Source organism: Melanotaenia boesemani, chromosome 8 (genome assembly GCF_017639745.1).
Source record: "Melanotaenia boesemani isolate fMelBoe1 chromosome 8, fMelBoe1.pri, whole genome shotgun sequence".
Taxonomy (NCBI): Eukaryota; Metazoa; Chordata; class Actinopteri; order Atheriniformes; family Melanotaeniidae; genus Melanotaenia; species Melanotaenia boesemani.
The window spans coordinates 2,801,988-2,829,682 of record NC_055689.1 but is presented as its reverse complement, the minus strand read 5'-3'; the positions used below and the strand labels follow the sequence as shown (position 1 = coordinate 2,829,682).

The window sequence follows — 27,695 nt, the reverse complement described above, 5'->3', positions numbered from 1 at the left end:
TATGAATAGTATGTTTAAAAATCATCCATTCACATGAAATGGATGAAAACTTAATACAACATTGAACCCATTTACATGAGTTATCAGATAATTGATAATCTTATCTGATGGAAAGATGATATTAAAAAAAACTCTTGTCTACATTTTCCTGTCCAGATCAGATTTATTTGGAGTACGTAGTGATGTAAATTGTTATTATTTTCTAAACATCCAGTCTTTGTTGAATGTGGTGAGGCCCATGGTCTGAGCATTAGCTGCTAATGGGAGAGCTAATCAGCTTCTAAATAGATTACATGTGAAGTCAGAGTATAAACAAAGTAAAAGATTCACATGTAGCCTATTAAGCTGCTAATTAGCTACCACATAAGCAGCTAAGCTAAGATTGCAGGCGCCGCCACATTCAGCAAAGACCTTGTGCTTTGAAAAAAATAACAGGAAGTTATGTCACTACGTACGTACTCTGAATGAAATCCGATCAGGGACTGGAAAATGTAGAGCAGGATTTTCTTTAATCTCACGCTTCAGAAGTAGATGCAAACTTACAAACTTACATGATCACTTGAATAATCTGATAAGTGCAGAAATGGGATTCATGTAACCGGGTTCAGTGTTAAAGGAACAGCAGCCTTGTGTCATGCTGTGGAAGATGGTACCCGACTAGATCAGGAGCCTGCTGCTAAACTTTCACTTGTCCAGCTGTAGTTTTAGTTTTAGTTAGCATAAACGTCTATCCTGTTAATGATAGAGAGACAGCCGTCCTGTGCTCACGTCTTCCTGTCCTTCATCAGCGGAGAGACTTCTCTGGACAATTGCCTGATGAATCCAAGGTGCCGGGTAACTTCAGCTAAGATGTAGCAACATCTCTGGGTCCACCGACAGAAGCAGGATGCAGACTTAAGAAACTGTTTTACGATCAGTCTGGAACATAAAATGTAGAAACTTAATAGTGAGCATTAAAACAGTGTGTGACTAAAGTCCATCCTTTAAACAATGACTCCAGGTACCTAGAGCCAGTAAAGATAGGTCATGTTTCCTGCAGGTAAACAGAGTTTTACAGTGTTAACTGTAAATGTAAAGTCAGCTCAGGTTGTAGTGTTTCCACAGCCATGGAGGGGGCATGGGTGCCTTGGTTTTCAGTACCAGACCTCTTTCTGCCTTTCCTCCACTCACCCAACTCGCCTTCAGGCTTTTGATCCACCCAGCATCTTGCCACCTACCAACCCTCCTCCTTTACTTCCTTGGTTTGGAGAGCCTCCCTTTTCTTTCTCCTCGTCCTCCTCTTTCCTCTTTTTGAGTTCCAGAGAGAAGTAAGTGCAGAGTCAGTAGCAGCCTTACTCTCTAACTGCTAGGTGATGACATGAACTCATGAAGAATGACATCCTTTCCTGTTTGCAGACCTCATTTTTAATTTAGCAGGGTCTCTCTTCCTGCCTCTCTACCAGATACCTCATCTTTTCTCACTCCTTTTGTCTTGATGGTTTGTTATTGTGCTGCTCTGTTGTTCAGTGTTGTGTTGAGCTGGATGCTGAGGGGCACACAGGACGTGAAAGTCACCCAGAGCTTCTGCCATTAAATAAAGGTTATTAACTGGGTCATTACTGATGTGAAGAATCAGAATGTAGTTTTTGTTCCACAGTGGAGAGATTTCTTGTGTGGCAGGAGGACATTAGAGCTGAGTGGTCCTGACTGGACCGTCTGCCCCGCTGTGAAGAACGCTGCTTTCTGACTTAAACATGCTGCTGATCAGGGACAACAACAGCTTTAATGTCTCATGACAACAAAGCAGCAGGTTCATCCACTGGACTGCTCCTGATGGCTGAAAACAAATTCAGTATTCAGTATGCAGCATGAGAAACATCATCTTCTTAGTCTGAAAAACACTTTATCTAAAAAAATAAACACATAAACAACCATAATGGTAAATAAGGAAAAAAGAAAACACATGATGAGGGAGGACCCTGCAGCAACGTCTCAGACCATCAGTCACACGTCTGTAGTCTCTATGTGAGGTAACAACCATCTAATCCATCCAGTAAGTTATTAAACTGCTCTACGCTGCTTTTGCTCAATATTTTACAGGTAGAAATAGTTTTCTTGTTTTAGTGTTTGGTTGTAGGAGGTCAAAGTGAATGAAAGTCTGCAGCTGTCAGGTCCGATTTGACATTATGAAATATTTAAAAGTTAAACACAGATTTATACTCATCTACAAAGTAGTTCTTGGTTAGTCTGTTTACTTTAAGGAAAGAGAGCTGAATTCCCTGTAATCATCCAGATGTTTAAGGAAAAACTCTGCAGCAGATATCTTTTGCTATTCAAAAAAGAAAGTGAAGAAGTGAAGTGTTCTCCTTAAAAGTGAAGAATTCTCTTTACTGGCAGATGTGATTCAATAAATAACTTATATAATAACTTATATATAAAATAACTTCATCATGTCATCTCACATGGAAGTAAAAATAACTTAAACTTCCATGTTCCTGTGTGTCCCCAGCAACCGCTTCTGTTCTTATTATGTATTTGGAATATAAAGATATATATGTGTGTGTGTGTGTGTGTGTGTGTGTGTAAGAGGTTCAAACATCTTTGTAAGAATCAGTTTGAGGTTTAAAAAATTAGGATGAGGTTAAATTCAAACAAACCAGCTTATTTGTTAGAAGCAGTTGTAAAAGATCCTGGTTGGTTTTCTCTTTTGAAGACCAACCAGGATGTTCGTTTTATTCCTCAAGAAGATCACACATCCTCACATCAGGGCGCAGAGGTCACTGCACACATTTCAGTAAGTTCTACCAGAAATCTGCACAAAGAAAAAACATAAAGAAAGCGAAGAGGTTCGTCTTGAGTTCAATTAGAAATGTTCAGTAATTTCTCAGCTCTGTTAAGTTCATGCTTCTCATGAGCTAGTTTAAAGTTCAGTAAAGTTCAGGCAGTGACTGTAACTGGACCTCCGAAAAATCCTGACAACTTCACGATAAAGTTCTTCATTTACAAATGTGTTACATTCAGTTCCGCATTCACAGAAAAATTATTTTAGTGAACAATCATTTGAGCATGTTCATTTTTGCAGTGATTGTCAAATAGTCCTCCAGTTGTTGGTTAATTTGCACCAAATACTGTTTCATCCTTTTGTTGCCACCTGTTCCAACTTTTTTTTAAAGTTGGGGTTGTACATTGGAGGCAATTTAGAATTAATTTTCATAATGAAAAATAAATTAGGATCTCTTTATTAACTGATGTCTCAATAAATATGATCATTAGTAGGTTTATTACATTTAAACCATAACAAGAAACAGCTTTAGATTTAAGTCAAAAACAGCTTTAGGTTCAGGTTAGAAATAGGTTTAAGTTTAGGTCTGAACCAGTTTTAGGTTTAGGTCAGAAACAGCTTTAGGTTTCGTCTAGAAACAGCTTTAGGTTAGGGTTAGAAACAGCCCTAGCCCAGGGTTAGGGGGCAGGGCCAGGGTTAGGGTTAGGGGTAGGGGGGGTAGGGGTTAGGAACAAACAGCAACAGGCATTGCTGCACTTGCACTACTGCACATATGGGCGACAGTTCATGTGGTAGATTTTCATCTTCGTCATGAGATGGTTTCGTATTCATACATCTCTCTGTGGGGAGTCTCAGCCAACAGGAAAACTCTGCAGGGTGACCAGTCGTGTCATGTGGTAACTTAGTCACGAACATTTCTCACATTCTTCCTGTTGCAGCCAAACGTGACTTTGCTTTTCTTCTTCCTACCAGACTGAAGTTCACTTCTTCACTTCTGATGGTTTGATGTGACCACTACAGTTGCTCATGTTAAAATTCAGATAAATATAACATCTGACTCACATTACTGACTCACTTTGCTGATTTATAGGCGCCTTTTCCATCACTGTCCTACTACATTACAGCATTTAGGTATTATTGTTATTTGTGGTCTGAGATTTGTGGAATAATGTCTTTAAGGTTTAAAGATGTGAGGCAGCAAAAAAAACTGAAGGAAAGAAAAACAGCATAAGATGCGATATTTGTATCAAAGGTCTGATTTATGATTATTTTTGATTGTAATGAAGCAAAATTAATGTAAAAAGCTACAGACAGCAGAATGACTGATGGGTCCAGCTGTCTCTCCTTTGTCTGTTAATAAATATCTTTAGCAGCATCTTGGCTTCTGGCCGCACCGTTACCTGTTATTTCTAATGCTGCTGCCTTAAGCCATCAAAACAGTGTTGCCAAGGAAACAGTCGACATTCTGTAGCGTAAAAATCCACAGTTGATGCTTGGAACACACTGTACATACTGAGGCACTGTGCATGTTTTAATGCAGACAGACCTTTTTCTTCAATAATGGATGGAAATGTATGGAATCACCCAGAAGCAGAATGTGAGATGATGAGACAATGATGGCAGCGACGGCGTGTTTCTCAGCATCACAGTCGACTAAGTGTGGAGCTGCTGCGGATGTGGAGTTGGTGCGTGGGTGAGAGGCGCTGCTGATGATGATACTGCAGCTGGTCCTTTCCCCGCATTTGCTTTTTATAGCCAAACTGCTCATTTGTGTCTGTTTGACGTCACACATCTACAGACGAAGACAGAGACATTCAGTTCAGCCTCTTCCTCTTTAGATTCTGATAGAATTAGTCAGTCGCGGTGCAGCTCTCCTGCTGTGTCTTCTGTTTGTTATTTCAAAATTCTCAGCAAAATTCTCATTTATTTACTTTACTTTTGCAGAAATGGAGCACTGTTACTTTTCTGAAAATTATTATTACTTCATTTTACTTCATTGTTTTACTTTGGTTTATTTTGCAGGAACGAAAAGAATTATTACTCCTGAGGATAAGTGTTATATTATTATTACCCTTGACTGTAGAACGAACTAGAAAACATAAAACTGCTCTGTGGGGGACTGAATTCAGTTCAATCCAATTTACTGTAGTTCAGTTATAATCCAATTAAAACAAATCATTTCCCACATCAGTCTAACTTATAATAACTGTGTTCATATCAACCAGTTTATAAAATAATAACCTAGCCAAGGAAATGGATTGGATCAAATCTTCCCTATATTCAATCCTCCATCCTAAGCTGCATGAGGAGATAGTGGAGAGGAAAACCTCTATCAGAACCAGGACCAGGAGGAAAAACCTCCATCTGAACCAGGAAGGAAAACCTTACTCAGAACCAGAACCAGGAAGGACGACTATCTTCCTGGACCAGTTGGGGGTGGAGAGGAGAGGAAAGAGGGGTTAACAAACAGCATAACTCTAATCCAGGGATACCTGCTGAGAAAGAAGAAGAGAAACACAGATTACTGACAACAACATCAGATGTTTCTACATGGAGGGTAAAGAGAGCAGAGAGGAGCCCAGTGCATCATGGGGCGTCCCCCAGCAGCCTCGGCCTATAGCAGCAGGACTAAAGGATGGCAAGAAAGGCTCATTCATGCTCATTCCTTTATGTACATAAATAGGAATATCCATGTCAAAAGTCACGACCCTCACATTGGTCTGGTTGTTAGGTAAAACAGCCACTAGGGGGCAGTGCAGAGTTCAGAATTAATCTCCAAGCTCTGACGGCTCATGATGGAACAGATCATGATAATGTCCATTTTAAGAAAGAGACATAAAAAGAGGCAGCACAGTAGAAGGCGGTGGAGGTGCAGCCATTAAAATCACAGCGACTTCTTCTATTTTGTTCCGGTCGCATGTCAACTTAACACTGCCCCTGTGGTTTCTGGTGGGACTGCTGCCTTTGCTGCGTAGGGGGACACATCCACAACAGTCCTGGAATTGGATCAAATTTCGCATGAAGTACACAACTTAATGGGTCTTAAGGGTTACCAAGCGAGACCAACTATAATATTTAGAGAAGATAAAACTGGAGAAATATGATCTCTGATGAGAATTCTCATCAGAACCCTCACTGCATCATTTTCATGATGGAGACTTTTCAGAATATTTCTGGGACAGAACAATAATCAGGAATTATGTTCGTCCATGGGCTAGTTTTCCTGCATCATTCTGAGATATTCCTCATTCTAGGAATATTATGTAGGTGGAAGAAGGTGGTCCAGTGTGTTTTCCAAAAATCAGTCTGTGGATTGTGAAGTAAAATTCCCTAGATATGAACTATTCTACAGGCATTCGGCAGACACCAACTATAAGAGATTCAGCTTTAGTTTAGTCATTTTGCTAAATACTTTAGATTTATTGATGTATATCAAACAGAAAAAACTGTTTAACCTGGGTCACATGTTTTAAATGCATTAATAAACAGTGGTGGGTAGTTACTCTAAAAAAATAATTAGTTACTAGTTACTCATTACGTCTGTAAATTTTAATGAAATTACTGTATTCATTACTGCATTTGAAAAGTAACGTCACTACTTATTACTTTACCATTTCTTAATTCACTGTGTAGACATGGACAAACATTGCTGCCTGTCTGCAGAGTGTGTACTGTATACTGTAAACAAAATAGCTTTAAAACCACAAGAACAACATTCCTGTCTGTGGGAAGAAATGGACACACTTGTCTCATCATCATTTTATCTAGTATTTTTCTAAACCTGGCGATTAAATAGTTACCAGGGTGTGCATGTCTCCTACTATAAACCTGCAACTAGCTTGTTAATTTCTGTCTTACCGGCTGCTGCGTTTCAAGAAATGTTGAAAAAAAGCTTAGCTTGTTGAGGCGGGTCGGCTGCTTGTTTAGGCGGGTCGGCTGCTTCAGGCGGGTCGGCTGCTTGTTTTGGCGGGTCGGCTGCTTCAGGCGGGTCGGCTGCTTGTTTTGGCGGGTCGGCTGCTTGTTCAGGCGGGTCGGCTGCTTCAGGCGGGTCGGCTGCTTGTTTTGGCGGGTCGGCTGCTTCAGGCGGGTCGGCTGCTTGTTTTGGCGGGTCGGCTGCTTGTTCAGGCGGGTCGGCTGCTTGTTCAGGCGGGTCGGCTGCTTGTTTAGGCAGGTCGGCTACTTGTTCAGGTGGGTCAGCTGCTGAAGGACTCCTTCCACTGACTGTCGAGCAGGATCTTTCACCACAAGTTTGGACTGAAACTGGACTGAACTGAAAGTAATCTGAATATCGCCACTGACCAAAAGCCTGTATCTCTGTCTCCAGCTTCATTTTTCTTTCTCTTTAGTTGGCACATAAAATCAGCTACGTCACACAAATCGATCTCTACAGCAACGTGTCCAGGCAAGCACACACACAGGCAGCAGCATGCGCGAACTTTACACATAGGAACCACGTCTCAAGTAACGCAGAAAAACACGTTACTGTAGTCCAGTCATTTTGTTACCAATATTTTAAGTGTAACACACTACTTTACTTCGTTACCCAAAAAAGTGATATTGTTACTCACAGCACTGTTGATAAATATTATTATGCCATTCAGTCATAATATTAGTATTAATGTAGATTAATATAACTGGTGAAGCATGCAGAGTTTCAGTAAAACTATTTTGATTTTATTCTTTTGTTTGTGCAGTTATTAGTATTAGGGAAACATATTTTACCTCTCACACTGTAAATCTGCCCGTTATCAGCTAATGAGTTTCCCCCAGAGTCAAATCAGAGCAGACACACACATGAACACACACTCCGCAGTGCTAAAAGACACTCTGCAGTGCAGATGTGTGGACCTTCCTCTGTGTCGGTGAACTGAGGTAAGTCTGGAAAGCAGATGCTTGAATTAGCCAGAGAGAAATCTGTGAGTGACCCGATACACACTGTTTCATACTAATTAGCTCATCTAACAGCTGTGTGTGGACGTGTGTGTGTGGAAGAGAGTGATGGATAAGAGATTTGTAATATTTTCTCTGTATTGTGTCCATTGTTGCTCTGCATGCTAGCTGTTGAGGGGCTCCCTGCACCATGAGGGCAGTTCAGTTTGCCACTTTGGTGACTGGGGCTCAGAGAGCAGTGGACTGGACCAACCTGACACTGTTTCCGTATCCTCTTGGCCCCGTCATCAGGTACCTCAGGATGAGTGGAGCGGCTTCTCTCCGCTGGGGAAGGAGGATGACATCCCCTGTCGAAGGATGAGGAGCGGCAGCTACGTCAAAGCAATGGCCGAAGACGACAGCGGAGACTCTGACGGGAGTCCAAAACCCTCGCCCAAGATCCAGGCACGTCGGGCCAGCTACCTGAAAGCCACTCAGCCATCTCTGACTGAGATGACCACTTTACAGTAAGGCTGGATTTTCCCCTCACTACATCTTACATGACAGTTTTTCTCTCACTTTAAACCAGAAGCAACTTTTCTCCCTGTGATTTGGAAATAGAATAGAATAGAACAGAATAGAACAGAATAGAATAGAATAGAAAGAGGGAAGTAAACTCAGTGTATATGTGGGGAAGATGTTGGTGTGGTGGTAAATATAAAAAGTAGTGAAAATAAACTGGAGCAGCTTGTTGTTCAGATGGACTTCACAGAGTTCATGTGGTTTTGGACTGATCCCTTTTATAATGATGCATTACAACTGATGGGATTTAGCGTCATTAAACATTAAAAATGTTTTATAAAAATGATTAATTTTATTAATTACATAAAATTATGAATTACTGATCATACCTCGGGAGCACCACCACACTATAGCTTTAATACTAATTTAATGGCTGTGTGGACACCATTAGAGTACTAAATTAATTAATTCAAGATAGTCAAATCAGATCAGTCATCAATCAATCAGTCTGAGGGCGCTAATAAGGTGACTTCTTAATTCGAAGGGACCCATAACATGATTCAAGGAGAAATTCACAATAACCAGACCAGTTTAGGATAAATATGAAATAATTATTTCTAGTCTAATCATGCATAATTGTCAAAGGAAAATATTTACAGAGGATTTAAACGGGAAAATGAACGTGAACCAAACATTGTTAAATGTAAATATGAGGTTCAAGAATCTTATTTTAGAGCCATGTAAATTGTGTGGGCAAGACATAAAACAAAAGTTAATTAACCTGTGGTGTTAAACTAATGTTTAGGAAATCTGAAAAAGGATCTAAAAAAAAAAACAACAAAGAGGAGAAATTAAACTCATCTGTTTAAGCTGGAAGTTTAACTAAGAAGTAAAAACTACTTCACGAAGAACCAATCCAGCCATTCCTTGGCAGACAAGCAGATAATTGATCCGAGCAGGACTCGTCCGGTTCCGTTTGGATTGAGCCGACTTACGGCCGTTGTGGTGACTCTCCCGGGCACATTAGGAAGTTGATACGTGTGGATTGGATCCCGGTGGACTCCCAAGAGGACCAGAGGATTTGTCACATGGTGGTCCGAAGTTTGGAACAGGAAGTTCTGCTGATGCAGACTCGTCCCGCGGTTCACCTGGATCGGTGGTTAACAGATGGCAGAATAGTGAAAAAGTTTGTGGTGCATATTGTAAAAGGTCAAGAGTCCAGCTTTGGATCGGTCCAAAAGGAAAAACTAAAACTGGTTCTGAAAGGTTTGTCAGCCTGAGCTATCCAGTTATCAAAAATAGGATCACAAAAAGGGTATCAAAAAGATAAAACAAACTAAAATTAGAAGCATCAGCTGGAAAAGGCAAACAAAATAGATCGTGCATACTGGATGCAGGCCTAACTTAATCTGTCTGGTGATGTGCTTTAATTCTTCATGCCTCATCTCTCTGGAGAGACTTCTGTAAGCGGCTCTGCTCAGAAAACGATCATGTCTGAAGAAGATTCAGGTACAACTCCAGGGGAGGTTGAAGGCAGACTAAAACTCTTTGTTCTGAGTTTCAAAAGTGTTAGTGTGGTTACGTCCCACAGGTGTGGGTTTTAATTTTAACCAATGGGCATTCAGTGGGTTGGGTGGTCAGCTCAGATAACAGACGGGGGCTGTGTCAGGGTTAAACTTTCTGATCACGTTGTACAAGTATCAAATTAAACATTGTGGAAACATCTCTATGTCCACGATATTAAAGTCTTAAATGAAGCATTTTTAAAATCATCAATGACACATTGTAAAAGACAATCACCCAATAAAATAGGATGAAGGTTATACCGAATGTGGCGAGGGCCGTCAGAGAACGCCACCCTGGGACTTTTACCCAGGGAAAAATACCGGGGTGGTAACCTTACCACCAGGCTCCCAAGTTCAGTATGCATGAGGCAGAGATGACAGCTCTAGTAAACAAAATTAATTTATTAAAAAAAAAAGGGTAACAATTAAAATAACCATAAAACCAGATGGGTGAATCAGAGCTGAGACCTACTTGGTTGGCAGGGTCCACACAAAAGGAAAAGAAGAGGCTCCCGGGGACACCACACGTCAAGTTAAACAAACCAAACCAACCTAAATCCAGAAAACACACAAAGGGGACGCCACCACTACCAGAGGCTCAGCACCTTATAACAGAAAGAAAACAGAATTATAAAAATACACTTAATAAAAACAAGCTCAATAAAGTTTTGGGGGAAGTCTAAGCAAAATTCCCTCCAATTTAAACAGGAATGCATACACACGCACTCACACGTGTGCGCAAAATCGGCTGATGGCAGTCAATGGTGGAAGTCACGCTAAATGATCAGGTGACAGCAACTGTTTCCACAAGAATAAACAGTTCCAGGAAAAGCAAGACTTAGCCAAAACTTCGTCCTCCTAAACAAGAATCCTCCCAAGCAAAGCAGCAGTGGTCCCCAACAGACGTGATCCGGCGCTGCACGGCCATTCCACAGCCCAGTTGGGTGATCTGGGACCGCAGGGCGTATCACGGAGCAGTCACCGACCGGCCCTCGTCCTCAGCAGCACGGCGTCCGGTGCCGTGTTGTCACACCGTCGTGTATAATGGGCTCGACACACGGCAGGCGACCAACAGCAGCAACGACAGCAGCAGTGCTGTTCATCGTGCTTTAAGATCGCTTTTCTCCAAGAAATTTGATTGGTTATGATACTGGTGGGGAGTTTGACGTTTTCAAACCAGTCCCTGACGTGACAAAGTCACAAGTAGACAATTAACAGAAATCTTGCTGTTTACTGTATAAAAGAAAGACAACCCTGGGTTCATCCAAGTTTACAAAATAGGAAACATCGTGAATATCATCATTTGATGGACGTCAAGGCTGATCCAGATAAATTCAGAGCCTATGTTTTGACTAATTCACTCTGGCGCCACGCTGCTGCCTTTTATTAAGCTAAAACGATCCATTCTTCCATGTTAAAGTGTTTGCAGACTGCGCTGTCCAGCCTGCTCTCATTGGTCAGTACATGAAGACCCTCGCTGGTTGGCTGTAGTGCCAGGCGACAGCGACAGAAATTAAACATTTTTCTATTTTCTTGTGTCGCGTCGCAAGCATCGTGTGCACGTCAACATGAACGAGCGCAACATTTCACATGCAGGAATGTTGCCTGTTGCTTGGCTGGAGGAGGACGGCGATTTTCGCCTCAATACGCAGGTTCCATAGGAAATGAATGGAGGAGGAGCGACGTCACCTCCCGTGTGTCGAGCCCATTACGCTGCTAGCCTACCTGCACCATCCAGGAAGGGAAGTTATGGATGCCAGGAAATGACAAAACCCCTGCCACCAGCAAGCAAGAGGCAGCCTGTACGCCCTGCTTGCCTTTTATATGGTCGTCCCCTCCAGTAGTTGGCCGACTAACACAAATGGTAATCAATAACACACGTGTGTCCTGCTACACTTAAAAAGATAAACACATGTTAATAAAGTTTCAGATCAAATTAATCAAGCTTGTTGATTAAACCTTGATGAAAATAAACACATATGTATATGTAAATGAACATTTTAAAACAATAAGTACTCCTTTCTTAAAACAAAGAAAGTCTTTTCTGTGTGACAGAGAAACCCTTGAAATTGTTTTATGGCTCTCCTAGAATGTTAAGGTAAACAGCTCGGGTGGATTTCCAGATGTCCTGGTTCCATTAGGAGTTGAAACCTACGAGAGTTGTTCATCAGTTAAAGGGAGGAAAACCGTTTCAAAAAACAATGAGTTCCATCTGAAATCCATGAAACATTTAGTTCTTTGTGCGGCATCATGACAGATTTGTGGTTGCACTGAAGATTATTTCAGCAATTTACCAGTCTTGAGCATAGCTTAAAGTCCCGAAATGTCCACTCCTTCCCAAGTCAGGGTTGACCTGTGACCTGTAGAGCTGGAACTAGGTCATAAAAATTCCTGTATGATGTCTTAGCCATCAGAACCCCCCACTTTTTGGAGGAAGAGGGACTGTCCTGTCTGTAAGGAGGAAAATCCATCAAATGTTTAATTCAGTCAGGATTAAACAAAAGTTCCAATCTTAATTTGCCGGCTACAAACCCTAATTCCAAAGAAGTTGGGATGCTGTGTAAAATTGACATAAAACAAGAATAAAAAGATTTCCAAATCTCATCAGGACATATTTTCTTCCCAGTAGAACATAAATAACATATCAGATGATGAAACTGAGACGTTTTACCATTTCATGTAAAATATGAGAGGATTGTGAATCTGATGAGAAAAACACCCCAGATAGCAAAAACTGTTAGGCCCATATTGACTTACGTCATTGTCCTAATGTGAGTTTTAGCTGCTAAAACTCAGTCACATGACTGAGTGACATGACAAGTAAAATGCCATAAGGAAGGCTTCCTGTATTAGGATCACTTGTGGCCCAGAAAATATTTGCAGTAATTTACGCCCAGGCCAGAAACTGTGGCCCACACAACACTTGCCAACTGAGTGACCAAAGTAGCCTATATCATGTTTGCTATCTAGGAAATTTGTACAAATTTGGAACAGGAGCAACAAAAGGCTGGAAAAGTACCTGGTACAAAGCAGAAACACCTGGAGGAGCATTTAACAACTAATCAGGTTACCTGGCAACAGGTCAGTAACATCACTGGTATAAAAGGAGCATTTCAGAGAGGCAGAGTCTCTCAGATGGAAAGATGGACAGAGCATCACCAGTCTGAGACAAACTGGATCTAAAACTGGAACAATTTCAGAAAAAAGTTCCTCAGACACCATCTACAGTGTGGAATATCATCAGAAGATTCAGAGAATCAGGAGGAATCTCTGTGTGCATGGGACAAGGCTGGATGCTAATGATCTTCTGCATTAAAAGCAGACGTGATTCTCTGCTGGAAACCACTGCATGGACTCAGGAAGACTTCCAGAAACCACCGTCTGTGAACACAGTTCACCCTGAAACCCACAAATGCAGGTTAAAGCTCCATCATGCAGAGAAGAAGCCAGATGTGAACAGGATCCACAACCATCACCGTCTTCTCTATGGAAAACTGTTCTGTGGTCAGATGGATGAAGATGTGAACTAGTTTGTGGAAACATGGACGGCGTGTCCTGCAGACTAAAGAGGAGAGGGAGCATCCAGCTTGTTATCAGTGGACAGGTGAAAAGCTGCATCTCTGAGGACAAGGAGGTCCTGAACAGATGAGGAAGATGTGGTTGCTGAGCTCCAGCTGTCCCCAGCACCAGTGTGTCTGGTAGAAGTGGTTGGTTCTGACCGTAGCTTTACTCCAAACACAAAGTTCAGCAGCATTAATGTCATCGCTGATGAACTTAAAGAATTCAGAGCAGTGATGTGGAACACAGGGACAGTTATGTGGGACACATCCAATACATCAAAAGATCTTTAAAAATGAACCTTTGTTCTCATCTCAAATGCTGCATTACTTCCTCACAGATCCTTGCTCCTGTGTAAAGCCTGGCGGGGAGGGGGCTGTGGGTCGTGGTTTTCATACTGGGCGGGGGGAGGCCAGGGGGGAGACTGTTTGCTTCTCACCTTGGCAAAATGATGGTGTCAATCAGTGGTTTAGCCTACAACCACGATGATGATTGACTTTTTACACAAACTCTGTGCTCTCTGGGGTCCAGAGGTTGTTTTATATATTTTTCATATTGACAGATGTTTACAGCAGCATGGCTCAGTGGGTAGAGTTGACGTCCTGTAAGCCAGGGGTCACTGGTTTGATCCCAGCCTGGAGAGTCCATGTCTAGGTGTCCTTGAGCAAGACACCGAACCCTTAATTGCTCCTGATGGGTTATGGTTGAGCTCCTTGCATGGAAGCTTCCGCCATCAGTGCGTGAATGTGTGTGTGAATGGGTGAATGTGACGTACATGTAAAGCGCTTTGGATAAAAGGGCTATATAAGTACAGACCATTTACCATTTATGTTTATAGAACAGTTATGGCTCACTAAATGCAGCAGTACAGGTAACATTGCTTGTTTGAATGTTTATGATAACTAATATTTGGTGTGAAGTGAAATTAAATGTGTGAGAGGAGCATGATGCAGTCGCACCACCTGCATTGTCTCCAAAATGTCTGTACGCATGGGTCAGCGTTTATGTACCGGTGCGCCCTGTATTTGTACGCATGGGTCAGCGTTTATGTACCGGTGCGCCCTGTATTTGTACTCATGGGCCGGAGTTTTACGTATCGGTGCACCGTTTCCTTCCCTATTAGTTTCGATAGATCAAGTTTTGTATGGGGAGAGACGTACAAACACTTTTGTACGTCCGTTTTGTGTGTACACCAGCTTTTCAAATGAGACCTTTGAACAGAACCGTCTCATTTTTACCTGACCTTCACCAAGTAGCTTTTAATGAATGAAACAGAGACTGGATGTAAAAAACCCTTTCTCTTGTTACAGGTTGTTGTCAGGTGTGTATCTCCATCCTCCAACCTGGCCAATGTGCAAAGAGTCTGGCTATTTCCATGTTCAGTAATAATAAAAAAAAGAAAAAAAAAGAAAAAGAAAAGTCTGCGGACACAAATGAATATGTTATATGTCCAACATTTTTTTAATTATATACATTTGACTCATTTGTTTGTTTTTGTTTCTTCTGGTGCACAAGCAATGCGTCTGTACAACAGTAAATGTCAACAAACAAGAGTCAACAGCAGAATCAGCTGTTAGGCGCCCATTCCTAGCTCAGCTGCTGGATATGAAACAATGACTCTACCTACCCCTGCATAACCTCTAGGATGTGTATACTATGTTGAATTCCTAAGCTGTCTTTGTTTTGCTTTTTGTTTTGTGATCTATGTTTTGGCTTGATTTGTACGTTTCAGCTGGACTGCAGATTCCTTTATGTTTAAATTTTATTTTCTTGTTTGTGAAGAAAAGAAAAAACTGGACTAATACTGAAAAATGACACAATGTATATTATCCTTATTCATGTATCTGCAATAGTCTAACAGTTATTTCTTTGTTTGTCTGACCAAAACATTAATGGAAAAAAAAGAATCAGCTGTTGGGCATTGGTTTTACATTGGTGGAGCCCACATATTCAACTCTTCTGCTCATCTAACACATGCATTTTCCTTACAAATGTGGCTCCATTTAAACTGTGTGTGTAAGACTAGACTGTGTGTATGAGCTGAACTGTGTGTGTGAAGCTGAACAGTGTGTGTGAGGCTGAACTGTGTGTGTGAGGCTGAACTCTGTGTGTGAGCTGAACAGTGTGTGTAAGGTGAACAGTGTGTGTGAAGCTGAACTGTGTGTGCGAGCTGAACAGTGTGTGTGAGGCTGAACAGTGTGAGTGAGGTGAACAGTGTGTGTGAGGCTGAACTTTGTGTGAGGCTGAACAGTGTGTGCATGAGGTTGAACTGTGTGTGTGAGGTGAACAGTGTGTGAGAGGCTGAACTGTGTGCGTGAGGCTGAACAGTGTGTGTGAGGTGAACTGTGTGTGCGAGCTAAACAGTGTGTGTATGAGGCTGAACTGTGTATGAGGCTGAACTGTGTGTGAGGCTGAACTGTGTGTGTGAGCTGAACTGTGTGTGTCTGGCTGAACAGTGTGTGTGAGACTGAATTGTGTGTGAGGCTGAACAGTGTTTGCATGAGTTTGAACTGTGTGTGTGAAGCTGAGTGGTGTGTGTGAGGCTGAGTGGTGTGTGTGAGGCTGAATTGTGTGTCTGAGGCTGAGCAGTGTGTGTGAGGCTGAACTGTGTGTCTGAGGCTGAGCAGTGTGTGTGAGGCTGAATTGTGTGTCTGAGGCTGAGCAGTTTGTGTGAGGCTGAACTGTGTGTCTGAGGCTGAGCAGTTTGTGTGAGGCTGAACTGTGTGTCTGAGGCTGAGCAGTTTGTGTGAGGCTGAACTGTGTGTCTGAGGCTGAGCAGTGTGTGTGAGGCTGAACTGTGTGTCTGAGGCTGAGCAGTTTGTGTGAGGCTGAACTGTGTGTCTGAGGCTGAGCAGTGTGTGTGAGGCTGAATTGTGTGTCTGAGGCTGAGCAGTTTGTGTGAGGCTGAACTGTGTGTCTGAGGCTGAGCAGTTTGTGTGAGGCTGAACTGTGTGTGGGGGAGCTAAACTGTCTTTTTTGTCTTTGTGTTAACTTGACTGAAAGTTGAGTTTAGATCACCAAGACGACTTTGTGCATAACTCTGCATCTCTGTTATCTCTTTGTCAGGATTTCCACGGAGCACTCCCCCAAACTGCAGATCAGGAGCCACAGTTACCTCCGTGCGGTGAGTGAGGTTTCAATCAATAGAAGCCTGGATACCCTGGACCCCAAAACCCTGCTCGACCCCAAATCGCTGCTGTCCTCACCCCAATACCGCTCACGCAATGAAAGCTACATGAGAGCCATGAGCACCATCAGTCAGGTTGGTTGGCAGAAACAACTGCTTGAAGTTCACAGTGTCACACATCCAAGATGGACCTGCTGATGTTTCACATCATTTCCCCGTTGTCATTAGCAGCAAGAATCCTCATTACTCTGTTTTACTCAGTCAGAACTCGACGTCATCACTGTTGAGGATCATGTGCAGGATGGCATCTTGTTCTTATCTCTGTACTGCTGATACAGGAAGTGTTTTATGTTTCTATCCCATCTCAATGTGTAGGCACATTTACTGTACGGATGATTTCAAATCAACAGAGATGCATCATGAGTTTGTATTTTATAAAACACACCTGTCATGTTTCTGTAATGGCCCTTTCCCACTAGTACCCGCTTAGCCCAGCCCAACACCACCCCTCCTGATTTGTAGGCATTCCCATCAGGATTTTCCCGAGTCAAGTAGATACATTTTTAGCACCTACTCCATCACGTTCTGAAGGTGCGGAGCCAGGATGAAAATCATGACATGTCGAGATAGCAGGCCACAGCTGTCCAGAATTTGATGAGTCATGAGAGCCACTCCTGAACCTGTCATCTTAAAAACCCAGAAGCTGCGACTGTGGATAAAAACACTGTCATTAAACCAAGCAGCATGTAAATCATGATCTTGACGTCCTCCATTGTTGTTCTGTGTGTGTTGCAAACAAATGACTTCATGACATGTACTAGCTGCCTTACTAAATGCCCCACACTGAACATGGTCTCAACTGCCCTCTATCATAATGGGAATAATCGAAAACCGGGGTGGTGTGGTGTCGGCTGAATTAAGGTAGAGCTAAGTGGTTACTAGTAAGAAAATGCCATAAGTCTTTTTGTCAGTGAAGACGTCTGAAGCCTTGAGCTCATAATGAAAATGTTTAAAACCAACATTATATTCAGAGCTCTTAATCAACACCCGGCAACCTGCTAAATGCAGTTTCAGTTCGGTGGGTTTAAACAAAAACCTACTAGCCATGAATTAACCATGCCATGTCTTTGAAGACAACCAGAAGAGTGAAAAAAGAGCAGCATCTGGCTGCATCTCAATGATACTGGAGGCTGAAAAGCACCTGGAAAGAAAAATATCTTTCACTTCATTTAAAGTGTCATAATGTTCAGACTTTGTTCTTTATTGATTTGATTTTTTACTGTAGTTTTGTGCTTAGTTATACATTTAAAGATTTGATTAGAATATTAAACCAAAGTAACTGTTTGAGATCTCAGTAATAAAATCAATAATCTTCATCAATCAGGCGCCATCGTCCGCGTTCAGCAGCTGACAGATCAGCTCTGCAGGATGGATTCTGGTCATGTTTCCTTCATAAATCTGAACTCAGACTGAGACTCGTCTTCCAGACAAATGAGCTCCGCATCATCAAACCACCTCCTGATTGGTGGAATGAATAAAGCTTAACTATAAGCCGAAGTGTCCTTGGCAGTGACATGCGGTGATGTTTATGGTGGGTGAGACACTGATGTACAATAGTAAGAACTGAAAAGAGCAATATTCATTCAACAGCATGCAACTGGTAATTCTTCATATCCTATCAGCATTCCTCTTTCAATTACACACACACCCACTGTTACTAACTCTTCAGTAAGAAAAGTAGCTACTAGCTGTCCTAAAAGTCGCTAGAAGTCACTAAATGACTTCATCTAATGTTCATAACAGCCTGGTACATGGAGGCTGCTGTGGAGAGGAATGTCATGGGAAAGGCAAAAATGGACGAAAAGACAAATTAAAATTTTTAAAAAGGCAAAACTAATAAAAATAAAACAAATTATTTGGTTAATATTTTCTTTTATTCTAGTTTAATTTTATTAAGTGTAGGTTGTTTTCTAATTAGGAGGCTGCAACATTTCACAGCACTTGTTTTCCTCCACACTCTTCATTAATAGACATTAATATCTGACGGTAAGCCAGCGTGAAATCATCCTGCAGCAGCTTTGAACGTTTCATTTTCAGCCTGGTCATGAAACAGGTGATCATCGCCTGCTCTGGATGCAGCTGCTGCTGCTGCATGAAGCCTCTTCTGGTTGCTTTTGGACAGGAGAGGCCTGCACAGCAGCCCCCCCTCCTCACTGAGAAGAATAAACTACTTTCATATACGTCAGTCTACAAAAGTCTCCAATACTGAAAAAGTCACCAGATTTGTCGCTAGTCGCTTTAAAAAACAAAATAAAAGGTCGCTAAGTTGGCAACACACACACCGTGTTGGTGTGTGAGTGCGCCCCCTTGAGGTGAGGCAGAGTACTGTTTGCCTCACCTGCTGACTTTTCTCTGCACTTTATTGTACGATAAACGGGAATATTTCTCTCACAAATACATTAAATACATTACACAGACCGTAGAGAGTCCTGGTGTATAACAAATATTTCTGTAAAGTTCATATTGACGATATGTGGAGGAACAGAAAACGTGTCATGCAACCCAGTTTGTGTTGGATAGTACAGTCAGAGCTGAGCACAGCTCGCCCGGGCCTCCACCGGGGTTTCTGTACTGGATTTGATCAGGAAATACTCAAATTTGGCAATTTTTACTTAATAAACTGTCAAAAACATGTTAGTCATACAGAAAATGCATTTCTAACACAGATCAGTGGAAAATATTAATATTTATTGTATGTTTTTTTCTTTATCATGACAGGTGAGGCACTGCCTTACAGTTACTTTTATTTATTTATTACAGTTACGATGTATTTTCTTTTCACATTGACCAAATTCATCCTGCGAACCAGAATGGATCTTCTGTGGGTCCCATGTCCCCCCCCCGGAGTGGTGGTTCGGATCGGATGGAGTTAGGTAGATTGTTCCACCACCGGGGAACAACAGAGGAGAAGAGTCTAGCTACTGATACTTTGCGCCACCACAACATGGAACGATCTACCAAACTCCGTCCTATCCGCAGAGGCGAAAGGCTTTGTTAGAAAACGTTTCTACCAGAAGAACCTTTCATACTCAGGAAGGTTTTTCTCAGAGAAAGAAGGTCCTCAGCACCACCCTGCTGACCTGCATGCAGCACTGTGCTGATGATCTATCTGACGCCCCGGTGTTTTCTGTCTTCATCTGAAACTCTTTTGTCATTTCCTCTACCAGCAGCTCAGTGAGGTGGAGGTGAACGGCCAGATTGAGCAGGTGTGTGAGCAGGTCTACAGCGAGATGCAGTCTCAGGCCATGGAGGCTGCCATGGACAGTCTGGAGACCATGGAGACCCTGCCCATGCCGGGATGTTTCCGGATGCGAAGCCACAGCTACGTGAGAGCCATTGATCAGGGATGTGCCGGTGAGGAGGAGGGTGAAGGGGGTAGGCCGCTGCTTCTGCTGCCATCCTCGCCACCACGCACGTCCGCCACCACAGTCAGGACCATCCAAAGCAGCACGGGTAAGGTCCAGTTCAGTCTGACTGGTTTTCATATCAGGACCAGGAGCAGAAAAATGCTAGTGTGTGTTCGACTGATAACATAACAGGTCTAGACTCAGCTCAGCATCTCTGAACTTTATCTGGAGCAGAAACTTTTTACCATCATATTCCTCACTGTGTTTTCCACTTTAAACCAGGACAGGTTGGTGTAAAACATCAGCTCTCCCAGTGTGTGATGCTGCATTTGATGCCCTGAAATACTGCAAAATATTTACATACTTATAACAGGACATAAGGTTAACTGGTCCAGGATGTTCCTGCCACTGGCCTGATGGCAGCAGGGCTGACGTTCAGGCAGAGACAACCAGTCCAGATGGCAAAGTAAAGGTAAATGTTCAGTAACTGAGTAAATGGACTCACAGCAACGTGGTGAGTTAACTCACACACATGATGGATTGTTTCTCTGTGATCAGATGATCACATGATCAGCTGGGCGTGAGGCTGATGTCTTTTAGTGGTCTGTGTTTGATGGTCTGTAGAAGAAAGAGTATTTAATTCCAGATGTGTGATCTTGTTTCTTTATTTCCACCATTCCAGTGTAATTTATGTCACACAGCAGCTATTCTGCTAATGGAAGTCAAAGCTAGCCGGATGTTGTTCCTGCTTTCTAAAGATGTTCAAACTATTTTCATAAAGTAGCCTCCAGGTCGAGGTCCTGCAGCCTTTCCATCTGTTTTCCCTGAGAGAAATCCAGAGTTATTTATTCTTTACACAGCAGAGGAGATATAGATGGAATTTACTTTGTTGTTATATTATTTTGTTATGTTGACATCAAGAGATTAACGACTTAAAGACCTATAAGGAATGTTCATGTGGTTTTACACATTTATAGAGTTGGGAAATGAATTAACGCAGAATTATCTGGATTATTTCTGATGATAACTGTAACAAGAAAATCTGGAAAAGTTTGTACTACAATTATAACGACTGTATCCACAACTGTGTGAACCAGGTCCATTTCTCCCACATCCAGAACATCCAGATGGACACACACACACACACACACAAACATACAACATTTCCCAGTGTCCACTGTTTCAGAAGTCAAACTAGTAATCTTTCTAAACTTACAACCAAATCTTTTTGAATCCCAGCCAGGTGTTATTGAATCTGTCGACCCCTGTCATGGTTTTAACAGCATTTACAAGGTCTAGCAAAAAAACAAACAAACAAACAAAAAATAAAACGTTTTTGACGTCTTCATCAGAAGATGTACCTTCATCTTAGAATAGAAATACTTTATTAATCCCTTTTAAGAGTCCTCAGGGAAATTTGGGAATTTACCTGTTGGGAAGAGGATTAAAGAACATTTCTGTTCTTTAATCCTTCACTACAAGAAATTCACTGCTTATATTAATCAACTTAATGAAACCTTGAAGCGAAATGTCACCATTAACAATCATTTAAAATATAATAGCTATTAAATCAAGTGGATTTTAAGATTTAATAACATCCAAACGGATGAGTTAGAAAAAAAATCACCCCCCTCACAGTTGTCATGAAGGTAAACTTGACCTATTAACCCTAAAAAGGATTTTTGTACCAGGCTTTAAACATGTTAATTTCTGCTGTGAAGTTGGTCTTTTTAACATGGCAGTCTGTGGGGATGTGCTCTGTTTGGGGCCAGCCTCTAGTGGATGATGCAATTTTTTGCACTTCGGCATAGGTTGCCGCTTGGTCCAAACCTGCTGTTTGCGACTGATTTTGTTGCCGCTCCAGGGCAGCTGCGGCCTCCCTTAGCAGCTCTGGCAGAGACGTGGACATGATGGAAATCTTCTCACTGTTTCTGACAGTCTGTGGTACCAACACAACTTTCAAGCTCTACTCTTCTCTCATGTTCCAGTGTCAGACGTGAACACCGCCCTTTACCGTATTAGATGCGTAGCTCGGTCAGACTGGGGCTGAAGAATTAGAAGAAGAGGAGCGGCCACTGACGTCACTGTCCTGCGCCGCCTGGGATTGTCAATTAAAATTAAATTTTTTTGCGAGACATGATGGAAATCTTCCCGCTGTTTCTGACAGTCTGTGCAGTTTCACATGCTAGCTGCAGTTCTGGAGCACCAAGGAGTTCTGTTGAGAGCAATCAATCCGCTGCTTCTCTTAGCAGCTCCTTCACCTCGCACGCTGCAGCTAATAAAAGTTTGTTCTATGGGTTTGTTCAGTAGAGTGTTGGAATGTGTTTACTAGCTCTGCACTGATCCATTATCTGTAGTGTATTTGCTGGATTTGATCTGGATTGGATCTGGATTTGTGGAAAGGGTAACCAATCAGGCATCAGGATCCGCCCACTGACTTTGATGGACTAGATTGACAGATAAAATAAATTCATGATGCGCTGCAACACAGGACCATGAAATAATGAATTAAATAGTGAAATAATTATATACATACATTAATTGGTATTTTAATGAATTAGTAATACATTTAATAACACATTAATGCATTTAATTATCATTTTATTTAATTAATGACACATTTAATTATTTAATGATATATTTAATTATTTCATTGTGGCACTTTTACTCCTCCATAAAACTCTTTGCAGCTTTATTTTCTCCAGAACACAAAATTCTCCCATTTTTACTCTGCTGGTTTGTTTATGCTTAAGTTAGTAGTTGTTTTGTTGTTAGTTAACAAACATCAGTCTGGTCTGAGCTGTTGCTGCGCAGCTCTTTCATGGTCCACATGTTCATTACAGCTTCACATCCAGTGTTTGTTGGGTCATTTTTTCACCATCTCGCAGGACGAACATCAGCAAAGCTGAATGATCTGAGCACAGTTTCCCTCCGTTTCATTGCCTCATTCACTCCAAATCAACTAGAAATCAATGTAGAATGAATTAGAGCTTCTAAAATCCAGTATAAATATGTCAGCAGTGAAATGCTGAGTCATTCTGTCTGAAACGTGTTCATGTTTTGATGTGAGACTATTTAAAAAAGCAACTCAGGATCCTCTGGAACAAATGTAGGTCAGTGGTTTAGAAAGGATAAGTTCAAACCTTTGTTTTTATTCCTGTGATGGTTTGAAGCAGACTGCAGTTCTGTAGATTACATCAGTGGATGCTGCACAGACTCTGTGGGGAAAACAATCATTTTATTAATATTTGCTAATACTTTGTAATATATTGAACATTTTATTCCCCTGATAAACAGCCATATCTGTTTGACAGGGAAGTTTAGAAAATATTTGCTCTGATTTCTGAAGCGTGTCATGATGAATGCTGATTCAGACGTGCTCAGCAGGTGAATGCATGTGTGGCGTCTGCAGCAGGACCCACCAGTCCTGCTGGGAGCTCAAAGGAAAACACTTCCACATCCCAGTCCAGTACATAACTGCAGTCAGATCTGTTACGTAATTTACCAAGCAGGAAGCAGGAAGGTGAGAAAAAAAATCCTTGGAAAAGCCAACGAAGACTGAGATTGTGTGTCTGTGTGTTTGTGTGTGTGCGTGTGTGCACGTGTGTGTGTGTGTGATGAGCACGTGCTCATGAGGATTCAGCAGGGACTTCATGTCAGATGTTTGGTATTAGGATTGTCTTTGTTTTCATTGAGCTCATCTGGACATGGCCTACATTTTATGTTCTTCTGGGAATACTTATGTAGTCACACACACACACACACACACACACACACACACACACACACACACACACACACACACACACACACACACAGTGCATCTATTTTTTATTTCTCCCACCACTTCCACATGGTTGGAGATTGAGCTGCTAAATGTTACTCCAGTGTCCAGTGGACTGAATGATGCCTTCAGGCCTTCCATGTAACACAGATCTCTCAACAGGACAGTTTAATACTCTGTTTTTATTCACTGTTGTTCCCTCTGAACACTACATTTAATTAAACCTTCCTTTGAGCCTACAAGGCAGGAAAGTGGGATTGCTCTGATCTTTTTCCATTGCATGCAGGATAATGTTTGTAGGCTGTTTAAGATGAGGTTGACTCAAAGGTTTTTAGAACAAAAACATTTTCCCTGGCACACCTTTTTAGATGTTGTTAGTCTGAACATCGTGAACCAAGGCCGCAGGTTTGATTCTGACATGGGTAGGGACATAAAGAGTCCCACAGAGTCCAGTTCATGGAGGACAAGCGTTATGTTGCTCTGATGATGGACGTTTATTTGCAGTTTCATGTAAATGAGTGAATAGAAAATCTGAACAAATAGAAGTTTATGATGTAAAATATTCCATTCAGGGGTTGATAACGAGGTTCTCTTTTTCTTTTTGTCTTGTGTCTAAACTAAATCCAGGATTATTTTTCTTAATTATTATCAATCAGTATCGTCCTGACATGATTATATTTTGCACTTCAGTGCAATCATCACCATCATCATCATCATCATCACAGAAATGTCTTTTAATCCCATGACAAGAAAATCCACGTCTTAAATTCATCAGCTTAATGAAATTTTTAAAGAAAATATAACAGAATTATAAACACAGTCCATGATCATCCTCATTGTAATCATTTGGAAAAAGAACATTTATGGTACTTGTGTCTCATTGCTGTTGCAAAGAATTATTATTAGTATTTTAATTTTAAAACATGTTGAAATTATTCTGGTCCATCTTTCAGAGACCAAGTAAAACTATCTTTTTAAGTCTCTGCAGTAGTATGTGACGGTCATGGTGGAGTGACTGCAGTACTGAGCATTATGACCTGTCCAACACAAGGCATTACAAATAAGCCCCAGTAAGACCATTGAAGTTGTTCAATCAAATTAAATTACTGAAAATATCTTCACAAAAAGTCACAACAGCCAAGCCGGCAATAACGATAGACTTCTGCCACTCTATGGTACACTAACAGTAACACTCTGGTACCTGGTGAATCATTCCTTCCATCTCCTAAAAGTGAAAGAGCAAACGGGAGGAGAGAAGAGCTACACTCACCCAACATAAGTTGAAATCCATATTTGATAATACTAATATTAATTAACTCACCCAAACAAACAACATCCTGGCCCTGTAGATGTTTTTAATAAAAACAGCAGGTTGTGCAGGTTTAGAGAGACTGGATTACCGATCAGAAGCTGTACCCTCATCAATATCTGACAGAAGTGGAGGAACAACTCCCCTGATTGTTTTTAGTGGCTCTGATGGCAGTGGGCCTCTTTCATAGCTGCAAGAAGTAACAATTTTTCAAAGCAGCAGTATTTTATTACTGAAAACAACAAAAAAAAAAACTATTTTCATTTGTGAAGGTTACTGATTTAGAAGGAAATGGTAAAAGCCACAGATTTGAGGACAAATGTGCAATCACGCTGATAAATATAGCATTGACAATAATTTCTTCTCTTAACAACTTTCTTAGCAACCCCACAATTGTTTACATGAGATTCAGATTTAATAGTTACTTAGCTTAGCGGTTAGCGATGACCTTCATCCACTCCCAGTCCCTGCTTTGTTTACAAGGTTTGGAATGTTTGGAGGTACTGTTGGATCCTAATCGTCTCCAGGTGAATGTTTAGAACTGCTCTCTGCCACTTTGCTTTGCTCTTTCGATACACCATGCTCATTGCCCGTTGTATTTATAGGGAGGGAGGGGCCAAGGACTCCGTGAGGAGAGAAGAGGCAAGGATTCACATGCACGTACATGAATGCGCGGCTGGACCAGCTGAAAATAACCACGAGATCTTAGCATATATGCACACAACTGGTTTCCTGTGTTTCCTCTGTCCAAAATCAGCATCTGTTGCCGAGATGATGTCACATTCAGATGTTTTCCTTTACCAGAGTAGATTACATTCACTTATTAAGTCTTTTGCAGCGTATTACTGCTGACAAAAACACCACAGACAGAAGGCAACGACCCTTCAATCCACACAATCACCAGACAACAAACTGTTACACCTGTACATGAACACACCAGAAAGTTTTCTACAACTTTTACAGAAAAACAGAGCTGCCAGTGCCAGTTCTTAAATAATAACCAAATCAAAAAGACATATCACAACAACAACTGAAGTACCAGATACACACTCAGAGAAAAAACAAAAGTATCTCTTAGTGTATAAACCCACTGGACAACTCAGTGTCAGCATGCAGAGGATGGGGAATGAGGAGTGATCAGTGATGAAGAGTGGTGAGTGACATCATGCAAATGCGACCACGCTTCTACTGAGGCTAGAGGCAGACTAGGGCAGCCCAGAGACCCGGGCCCTCGGCAGCAACCCTGGAGCACCAACCCAAGGTACCCCACCCTGAAAACAACCCAACCCCAGCCCAAGACTGTCTTGGGGCTCAGGCCCCAGTGGGCCAAGATCGGCAGTCGCCGGCCCTGCTGGGCACCGGCCATCCAAGGCGGCCCAAGCAAAGGGTCCAGGAGCCCAGAGCCCCCCCCCCAAAGGTAGAGGGCCCGGACCATGCATAGGAGAACCAGGGCCCCCTAGACAACCACCCGGTGTGGGCCAGCACATACCCTGATGTTTCAGCCGCACACCCGAGGAACCAGGGCACCATCAACCCCCCACCCTCCACCTACTCCAATCTCCACCCCATATAACCCCTCACTCTCACCCTCCCCCGCGCTGTACCCACAAGCACTCACTATCACACAGTCACATCACACATAACCCACCCACCACGCCCCGTGGGTGATGACCCAGGTGGACCAGAGAACAGCAAGCCTCAAGCCCGGACCTTGAGGGCGGTGGCCTTTCTGTGTGGAGTTTGCAAGTTCTCCCTGTATATGCGTGGGTTGTCTCCGGGTACTCCGGCTTCCTCCCACCATCCAAAGACATGTTAGGTTAATTAATGACTCTAAATTCCCCCTAGGAGTGAGTGTGTGTGAATGGTTGTTTGTCCCCCATGTGTTGGCCCTGCGATGGACTGGTGACCTGTCCAGGTGTGTACCCTGCCTCTCACCTGTTATTGCTGGGATAGGCTCCAGCTTATCGGCGACCCTTAATGGACTAAGCGGTTCAGAAAATGAACGAATGGAGTGACTCCACTGAATAAATTGGCTTCATCAGGACATTTAAAAAGTTTTTCTGTCCTGTGGGTTTCTTTGTTTTATTTGTAGGAACGGCAGGTTGGTTTGCCCAATGCACTGTACCTGCTGTGAGTCGCACCTGAGCCGTCTAGCAGCCTATTAAGTTCTGCACAATGACTACTTCATTTGAGTCAGGTGGCAGGGATACATGGCACACCTGCTGGATTGCGGCCCTTGTAGGACCGAATTGAATAGCCCTGATCTATATCAACCCACTGAAGGACAGCCATCTTCCTTGACTAGTTGGGGGTGGAGAGGACAGGAAAGGGGTCGACAAGCAGCATAATGGGCTCGACACACGGGAGGCGACGTCGCTCCTTCTCCATTGTTTTCTATGGAACCTGCGTGATAGGCGAAAATCGCTGCCCTCATCCTTTATTTGGATAAGCTTTGAAGTCCGCCATCACATGATGATCTTCAACAAGATGTTTCCTTGTTTGTATAATAGGATGAACCCAGGGTTGTCTTTCTCTTTCATACAGTAAAGTCAACAGCAAGATTTCTGTCTGTTCGAGCAAAAAAAAAAAAAAAAAAGTCAGATATTTCTACACAGAGAGTAAAGAGAACAGAGAGGAGCCCAGTGCATCATGGGATGTCCCCCAGCAGTCTCAGTCTATAGCAGCAGGACCAAAGGATGGATCAGGGTCACCAAGCCAGACCTGCTATAAGATTTATCAGGAAGGAAAGTTTGAAGATGATCTGAAGGTAGAGAGGAGGTCTGATACCCGAAG

The 27,695-nt window shown here is 42.2% G+C and overlaps 1 protein-coding gene across 3 annotated transcripts in view; it reads left to right on the top strand.

Moving 5' to 3' along the window:
- dlgap1a (discs, large (Drosophila) homolog-associated protein 1a) overlaps nucleotides 1-27,695 on the top strand; it is a 99,308-nt gene that overhangs the window by 53,703 nt on the left and 17,910 nt on the right. For all 3 annotated transcript variants that reach the window (XM_041991601.1, XM_041991600.1, XM_041991599.1), the window contains exons 3-5: nucleotides 7,943-8,157; nucleotides 16,342-16,537; nucleotides 19,630-19,915. In XM_041991601.1, coding sequence (XP_041847535.1) covers nucleotides 7,943-8,157; nucleotides 16,342-16,537; nucleotides 19,630-19,915 — 697 coding nt within the window. The remainder of the gene's footprint in view (nucleotides 1-7,942; nucleotides 8,158-16,341; nucleotides 16,538-19,629; nucleotides 19,916-27,695) is intronic.